Source organism: Microtus ochrogaster, chromosome 22 (genome assembly GCF_000317375.1).
Source record: "Microtus ochrogaster isolate Prairie Vole_2 chromosome 22, MicOch1.0, whole genome shotgun sequence".
Lineage (NCBI taxonomy): Eukaryota > Metazoa > Chordata > Mammalia > Rodentia > Cricetidae > Microtus > Microtus ochrogaster.
The window spans coordinates 32,574,227-32,583,219 of NC_022023.1; the positions used below are offsets into that span (position 1 = coordinate 32,574,227).

The 8,993-nt window shown below is 40.4% G+C and overlaps 1 protein-coding gene across 1 annotated transcript; it reads right to left on the minus strand.

The window, feature by feature from the left end:
* Positions 1-1,648: 1,648 nt before the first annotated feature.
* Positions 1,649-4,995, minus strand: LOC101995755 (mas-related G-protein coupled receptor member B2-like). Its single transcript, XM_005357884.3, has 2 exons — positions 4,958-4,995; positions 1,649-2,684 (listed from the first exon to the last, which is right to left on the minus strand). The coding sequence occupies exons 1-2, from the start codon at positions 4,993-4,995 to the stop codon at positions 1,649-1,651; spliced, it is 1,074 nt and encodes a 357-aa protein (XP_005357941.3).
* Positions 4,996-8,993: the final 3,998 nt, after the last annotated feature.

The following is an 8,993-nucleotide window of genomic DNA, read 5'->3' on the forward strand; positions in this document are numbered from 1 at the left end:
GTTGGGATAGGATTGAAGAGGAATGGGATTCCTCATTCCCAGAGTTCTCCTGTTCTCATTGACCCATCTCTACTTCCTGTCTGGTTGTCTCACCTACACTTCCTGTCGGACTACAGGCCAATCAGCATTTATTTAAAGCATAATTGACAGAATATAGACAATTGTCCCACACCACTCCTCCAGTGACACATCTCCAAAAATGAGGCCCCACCTCCTCATCATTTCCAAACAGCTTCACAAAGTGGGGACCAAGAATTAAAATATATGGCCCTATGGGGGCCATGGCAATTCAAACCACCACAGTAGTAAACAGCATGAGATCTCTATGAAATAACAGTGCATTGCACACAAGTCTTTTGCTAAAATTGAAGCTTAATCACAAGGAAAGAAATGAATATGTACATGAGATGATGTATACATTAGTTTGTTCAACTGTAACAACCATTTCACAACATATATACCAATCTTCATGTTACAAGTCTCCAATCTATAATCTAAATTTTTGTTCAGAACAGAAATATAGACAGTACTGACCTCTGAGGGAAATAATTATGAATGTACAGGAAATGGAATAAGCAGAGTAAAGAGACCTTCTAAGCCTTCATTTCCTCTCAGTCCTCTACCCAAACTCTCTTAAGGAAATTTGTCAGTTTTCCCTTTTGATCTGGTCAAACTGTGCTCTCTTAATTGTGCTTCAATTGAAATTATCACACACTTCAGCTTTAAAATGTAAATATCATTTTATAGAAAAATGTTACTAAAATAAGCATGTTTCAAGTAATCAATATATGGACTCTGTTAATGGCATAAATTTGAAGCAAGTTTGATTTCAAGGAAACCTAGTCTAAAGAACCTCATTAAAAATTTGTCTTAAGGCATTAGACAGTCAGGGAGAGGGAAACCATGGCAAAGAAAAGAGGGAAATAGAAATGACTTGACCAAGTATGTCAAGCAAGGCATTGTGAAGGGAACCACAGACGACATTCTCCCTCTCCCTTCAGATGTGCATGCGTGTAGATGGCTCTCAATACAATACCTCACCAGAGTCTTCCAATTTGGAAAATGGCAAACATGGCAAACAGTGAAAATGAAGGTAAGGAAACCACTGGGTGTAAAGAAGTTGAAGACAGACTTCTCTTGAAAATGCATACTTGTTAACTAAGCAAATTGTGTAAGAAGGATTATAGCTACATAAAATAGTTATAGCTCCATAAATTCTTCAAAACTTATAGTAATTAATAAGAACTGACATTGTAAGGTACATCTATTTAATGTTTGAAGCACTGAAAAAGATTGTTTATAAGAAAGGAAGTTTAGCAAATTATAACAATTCTTTAACCAGCATAATTTTGGTGACTAAAGAAAAGCAACACCTTTCTGCATTTTTGTGCATCCTCATGAAGGAGGGATTTCCCAACAGTAGGAACAGTCCTTGCTGCGAGAGCACTGACAAGGAGCCCCATCAAATGGATATGATGAGGCCTGTGTAAGACAGCTCCAGAAATGTTGCAGTCAGTGTTTGCATAAACAGTTTTGTGACACTCAACTTCCATAAAAATGATTTTTTAAAAACTGATTGAAGTCAGGTGACAAACTGAACAAGGTTATGAAAATAACCCACACATAAGAAAAAAATCCTCTCTCAAAACTACTTTTCTCTAGGCAGATCATCTCTTAGTTGCTGCACTAATGTGTTTACAGGCTCTTCTGAAGAGCCTCTCTCTCCACCTTCCTCCTCCTCAGGAGTGTACTGCAGGGCCCTCTGCAGAAACAGCTTCAGAGTCTTCTGCTGGAACCTGTGGTGCCTGATGGAGCCAACGAGGAAGTAAATGATGGGGTTGGCACAGCTGTTAACACAGGATAGGAGTACTATCACATAAATATCACAAATGTTAGTAAACAGCAAACTCCCAAACAATTGGTAGAAGAGAAAGTAGATGCCCAAGGGGAGACCAAAGATGAGGAAGAACAGCACTGTGAGTGCAATGATCACACACAGCCTGGTCACAGGGATCCGCTGTGAGCCACAGACGATCCTCAACAGCAAGGTGAGGCTGGACACACAGAGAAGCACAAATAAAGCTATTAACCAGGAAGCTGTGAAGTAATTTAATGTCTGACACCGAAAAAAGTCAATACTATTAAACAGAAAGCCACAAGCCTCTCCATGCAGGAGACTCAAAAGCAGGGACAGAGCCCAAAGCAAGGCACATGTGACAGCTGATGTCTGCCTTGGGCGTCGGCAGCGATACCAGATGGGCCACAAAACAGACAGGCAGCGTTCAACACTAATGGCACTGAGAATGCTCAGGCCGGAAAGATAAGTAAATCTTGACAGAACAAAAGACAACCAAGGGATATAGATGAAAATGGAGTAGAAGATGTAAATAACAAGAAAAAGGCAATATACAAACTGAAAGCTCAGGAAGAGAAAGTCAGCCACAGCCAGGTTGAGGATGTAGACAGAGAAGGCATTCCTGTGCATGCGGAAGCCCAGAAGCCACATCACTATGGCATTTCCTGCCAATCCAACCAGTATAAAGACAAAGGAAAGATAAATTGTGGCTTGGAACATGATGTTACAATATGAAGAATCAGTGTAGATGCTTCCATTTGGTGCTGTGATGGTAGTCTCCCAGGTTGAGATGTTGGAATCCTTGCTTAGGAAATCTCCACTAGTGCTCCTGGAAGAAAAAAAAAGACATGAGCACATGTTGTTTACTCTGTGATCCCCAGGACTACCTTGTTCTGTGGTGATGAATGAGATGGTTCATGAGGCGTAAAATCAGAATTGTAGAGATTAAGAAATTTATCAATTCCAATGTTTCTGGAGCCTTAATTTAAATACAGTTTGTATTTTTGGAACTATCTTTAACCCGTGGCCTGTACCGGCATAAGAGTAATTGGTGGTTCTGTAGATACTCCATGTCTGGCACCATGTGAGAAAGAAGCAGAACCATGAGACCAAATTTCTTTCTGTCCTAAAACTGGTCTTGCTCTGGTACAGGAACTTGAAACCAGAAACGTGACCCTCAGTTGCTCCCAGTTCTGGCAGGGAAAAGCTTTCAAATGGGAAAATATGGATATCATGAAAGAGAGTAATGAAGGAAATGGCAAATCTTACTGTGACCAATATGAAAAGAAGCTGACCTACAGGCAAAGGCTAATAAGTCTTTATTCCAGATTTGAAACTAGAAATCATGAAAGTCTTTGAAGACATTAAACACATTTTTGTTGTTTGTAGCTATATCGCAGTTATGCATTTCTCTGTTAAAACATGGTGAGAAATTAAGACTTTTCACTGAAGAAATGAATATTAATCATAGACCCAATAGCAGCTACAGATTGGAATTAAATGTTTTGCATATATTTTAGAGCATATTAGTGCCACAAAATACATCAAAAAGGAAGAAAATTTTATTACTGAGCTCTCTGTTAGTAGAAAATTCGTTTGAAAGAATGATTTATGCTACAATATGACTAATGATGGGATTTGTGATCCCCAAACCCAGGAATGTCCAATAAATCAATGTACAATAAATCAATTGATGGCCTAAAAGAATTTCAGCCTAGAATTTTGGCATTGATTTGAGGTTAACTGAATTTCTAACCCTTTTACAGAAAAAGAAAAGGAAATTTGCAGAAAGGGAAAAGAGGGAAAGAAGTGACAACTGCCTGGATAAAGGGATTGTGACACAGAGAATACCAAATATAACAGAAACTATCTGCCAGGCATGGCAGCATACTTGTGGAATACCTGACAGTAGAAAATGAGCCAGGAAGAATTCCATGAGTTCAAGTATAATCTAAATTACACGGTAGGGTATAGAAGAGCCTGGCTTGAAGGTAAAGAAAAGAACAGAAACAAAGAATGAAAGAAAGGAAGGGAAAAAAGAAAGGAGAGAGGAAAGGATAGAGGGAAGGAAGGAAGGAGGGAGGGATAATCAAACAATAGTAGACTGGCAAATGTACATGCAAAAGAATAAGCCTATATAACTAAATGCAGTGGAAACCATCAACAGAAGACACAAAACAGATGCTGATGCTAAAGGATGCGGGCACATGTGTCATTTTACCCACAAGGTGAAAACTATCTCCAACATATCAGAGCTCTGTATAAACATCTTAGAGCCGAAAGAGCACAGAAAAATAATGTTCCACGTCCTGAGAGAATATGTAACTGTCAATCAAGTGTCACAACCATCCTCATAGAAACCACTCTCATTGTTTACACCCTCTTAGGGTTACCTTAGGTATCCAGCTTGATAACCCACCTTGGCCTTCTCTGCAGGTATTCACAGGCCTCTAATTAGAAACTCCCTCCCAAATATTGTTCCTGTGGGATTCCCCCAAAAGAAGCTACACAATCAATGAATGGACTATAGATTTGAACAGAAAATCACCAAAGAAGAAATAAAACCATCTGTTAACGTTTTGAGAATTGTTCAACATTAGTGGCCATCAGGAAAAGTCAAAATAAAGCTGCTTTGAGATTTCATCTTATCCCAAGCAGAATGACTATCCTTAAGATTCCAAAAAAAACCCCAAGAAATGCTGATGAAGAAAGATAAAGTGGGGAAAGAGGAACATTCATGTACAGTTGTTAATGAGAATGCAAACTGAAACTACCACTATAGAAATCAGTATGGTGATTCCTCAGAAAGTGAGATAGAACTGTTACAGTAAGTGTACTTGCTAGTCTCATGTCAAATTGACAAAAGCTAGCATCATCATGGAGGAGGGAGGTTCTACTGACAAAACGTCTCCAAATATCAGGCTGTACACAAGCCTGTAGAGCATTTTCTTTAATAGTGATTGAGGGGAAGGGCCCAAAACATTATGAGTGGTACCATCTCTGAACTGATAGTTCTGAATTTTATAACAAATAGAGTTATGTGGTCAGAGACTAAGCAAAATAAACACACTTTTGGGGAAAAGGTCTCAGAAAACATCTTACCTTTCCTCCATTCTGTTTCCAGGAGGTGGTAAGCTCATCTGTCACTAACAGAAATGTCCAGAGAGACAGCCGCCAACAGAAAACATGCCTGTAGTACAGAAACGGTAAAGAAAATTGTGCTTGAGTAAGGATAATCAAGAAAGGAAGAAAGGTCTCTAGATTCCTGCACTTGGATCTGATTAAATGAATCATGCTCTTTTGAGTCATGCTCTTCACAGGACTGTTCTCACTCAATATTCGGTGTGGTCCTTATCTCCTATCCAATGGCCAAGCCAAATCCTATAGTTCCTCTTCCTTGATTGTGTTTCTTTAACCCAGAAGGACAGAAATGCGAAACTGTGTGCTGTAGCATTATCTGTGTATCCATCCTAACTTTATATTTGCAAAACTAGAAAACAATGAGGCAACAAATATAGGTAATGATCATATCTAATGGATTTGTAGAATAGTGACTTGGAATATAACAGGGGGGTGTCTTGATTTTCGAACTATAATGCTTCCATCACATGCCTGTCTAGGGAGGGACCTAAGTAATGTGTGGCCTTCAGGCTTCTGAGGCTTACTTACACTCCTTACTGCTAAAAGGCACAAGACAGTTAAGAAGGAGGTCAACAAAGGGCTCAGCACTAGAGCCATAAAAAGAAGTCAAGATGCTGTCTGAAAGAGTGCTGGATAAACATGATTCTGCAAAGGTAGAAATGAAGGAAATGAAAAAGGCAGTAGAAAATAATAAACCTTCAATAATATGATGCAACTGGACTCAAAACCAACAAGCTGATGATTTAATGGAAATGAATGGGGAATGCTATAGGAAGGCTTGTAGCTTATGGTTACCCTTCTACTGAGGTATGGCCTCTTTTTTTTTAATAAAATATTTATTTATTTTTTTATTGAGAAAAGGAAAAATAAGTTTCCCCCTCCTCCCAGCCTCCCATTTCCCTCCCCCTCCTCCCACTCTTCTCCCCCTCCCCCTCCTCTCCCCCTCCCTCTCCAGTCCAAAGAGCAGTCAGAGTTCCCTGTCCTGTGGAAAGTCCAAGGTCCTCCCCCCTCCATCCTGGTCTAGGAAGGTGAACATCCAAACTGGCTAGGCTCCCACAAAGCCAGAACATGAGGTAGGATCAAAACCCAGTGCCATTGTCCTTGGCTTCTCATCATCCCTCATTGTTCGCCATGTTCAGAGAGTCCAGGTTTATCCCATGCTTTTTCATTCATAGTCCAGCTGGCCTTGGTGAGCTCTCAATAGATCAGCCCCACTGTCTCAGTGGGTGGGTGCACCCCTCGTGGTCCTGACTTCCTTGCTCATCTTCTCCCTCCTTCTGCTCCTCATTGGGACCTTGGGAGCTCAGTCCAGTGCTCCGAAGAAATGGGATTCCGGAACTTCTGAGAGGTGCACCTGAAAATACACAGACCTGACTCCCTTCTCTCCTGCTTTCTGAGAGTCAGGGCCCTTCCCAATGCTGTTCCACTGATGATCAAACCAGGTGATGAGCAGACAGGACTGTGCTGTGCTACTGGTTTTGCTGAGGAGGCAAGAATGTCTTCACTATCTAATCCATATCCCATTATTTCCTGGTTATCAAGAAGCCAACCAAACAAACAAACCAGCAAACAGGCAAGCAAAAACTAAACAAACAGGTAAAGTGAAAAATCTCATCTCTTTAAAAAATCATTACATTTAAATGGTGACAAAGATGAGATTCTAAGTCCCCCATCATAAAATATTCCCAGACACCCATGGGAGGTGGTTCTGCGGGTAACGCACTTGCTCTGCAAATATGAGGACCCCATCACCCACATTTATGCTGAGTTGTGGCCTGCCTATATTCATAGCACTTGGGTGTCCCTGGGGAATGACCATTAACTAGACTAGCTGACCAGTTTGGTTCCAGTGTTAAATGGAAGATCTTCTTCAAGAGCAGAGAGGGATAAAAGACTCAAGACACTGAGCTCTGTCCTCCAAATGCAGCACAGTCTGTTTCGTGTCAGACTACCAAAGCAAGAAAGCTCACAACCAAATGACCTCATCCTGGGTCCTCTATACTTTGACAAAAGTTTTCTAATGACATTGGAATATTCAGTAGTCTCAGCATTGCAACCCAGTATCCCGAGTCTTATTGTGTTCTAAAAAGAGAGGAGAGGTCTGAGCAGGCCAGGTGGGGCTGTGATAAGACTCTGGGTTAATCCCTGCTTCTATTGAGGAGCAGGAGAGGAAACTGGGGCCCTCAGTCATGAAGCAAGGCCACTCTCAGCGACTGGAATGCTCCTTTCTAGAGGTAGAAAGGAAATCATGATGCAGTCATGAAGGTAATAGCACAGCTATTGCTAAGATGTATGTGAGGGTACCATACTTCTTGAGTGTGAATAGTCTAAAGGAGTTGAATTGTGGGGCCAGGAAAGCCTTTTATACATTATGCATTCTGAGAACCCACTTCCATGTGAGAGTTATACTAAGTGTTCATAGAATATAGGGTCAACATAAGAATAATGGAAGGAAGGTGGGAAAAGCAGGAAGGAAGGTCAAAGAAAGGAGGAAAGGAAGGATGAAGCAGGAGACAGCCTTATTGTAGTTGAAATTTTGAGTCAATGTCACACAGATACTTTGTTAATAAATTTAGTTTTTTTATAATTCCACACATACGCACTGCATTCTGGTTACTCTCCCTCTCCTCTTTCCCTGCCACCCTTGCCAACCCACTTATACCTCACAAATATCAGTTCCGTATTCATGACTTTGGATTTTGTTTTGTATTCCAGAATTAAGGTAGGGTCAATATGTAACCATGAGTTTGAAACTGGTGGCTCAACGGAGCTGCAAAACTTGGAACACTGGAGCCCACCAGAACTTGCTAGCAAGCCACTGCTAAGCCACTCAAATGAATAGAGATGGGTTAATTTAAGGTACAAGAGTTAGCCAGAAATATGCTTAGGCTATTGGCCAAACAGTATTGCAATTAATACAGATTTCTGTGTGATTGTTTCAGATGTCTGGGTGGCCAGAAAATGAATGAGCAGACTCTATTTACTAAACCTGGAGGTAGCAATCTCAGGAAAAATAACCAAGTCAAATCCAAAATGAACTCTTAAACATTGGTTTGTTGCAGCAAAATTCTGAATTCAGGCAGGAGAAAGGAATCAAGAAGAGAAAAAAATAATAAGGGCAAGTAATACAGACAGCTAGGTAGATGCATGATCTCTTTCTTTATTCAGAACAGACAACTGTCAATCATCCACACAGCTAGAAGACTCCCATAGACTGGAATAGTCTGAGTGGAAAGAAGTTGCATTCTCTATCAGTCGTGAGAGTCAGGATGAAGTATCAGCCACATGCTCCGCAGTTCTTTTTAAGGGTTGGATAATGAGTGGGTAAACCACACGGTTTCCTTTCCTCTCTCAGGCCACTTTGTCTTTCATACCCTCTAGTCAACACAATTTGTATCTTTATTTATGAACATGACTTGTTCATGTCCTTGTCCCTTTAGTTAAATCAAGGTCCTATACTTGTCTGGTGTTTGCGGTTGTAACCACAGCCTCTAGCATATGCGCATCAGAGAATCTAAGGCTTAGTATACAAAGATGTTGCTAAAAATCACAAAGTCCAGCATTAGCTCAATCACAGCTTGAGTCACCTGCATCATTCCTCTAAATTTACCCATTACACAGCTATGAAAAATGTGACCTGTGTGTTGTTCCTGAGAAACTCTTGATACGCATGTAAACTGTGACTGTAAACAAGAGGTTTGTAGATACTTGCAGTTAGCCATCAATATGTGACTTCTTCTGCAACATCATGATTTTTAGAATTTAATGTCAGTAAAATAATCCCAATACTCAGCTGTAGTGGCATTTCAATTGTATTTTAATAAATAAAACCTGCCTGAAGCTCTGAGAGTAAAACAGTTTCACTAGTTAGCCTTACAGATCAGATTATGGTAACACACACCTTTAATCTCAGTAGCCATAATGTCACACACCATTGAATCCAGTAGGAACATTAGTTGCCATAGAAACTGGGAGGTGCATGCCTTTAATGATTGTG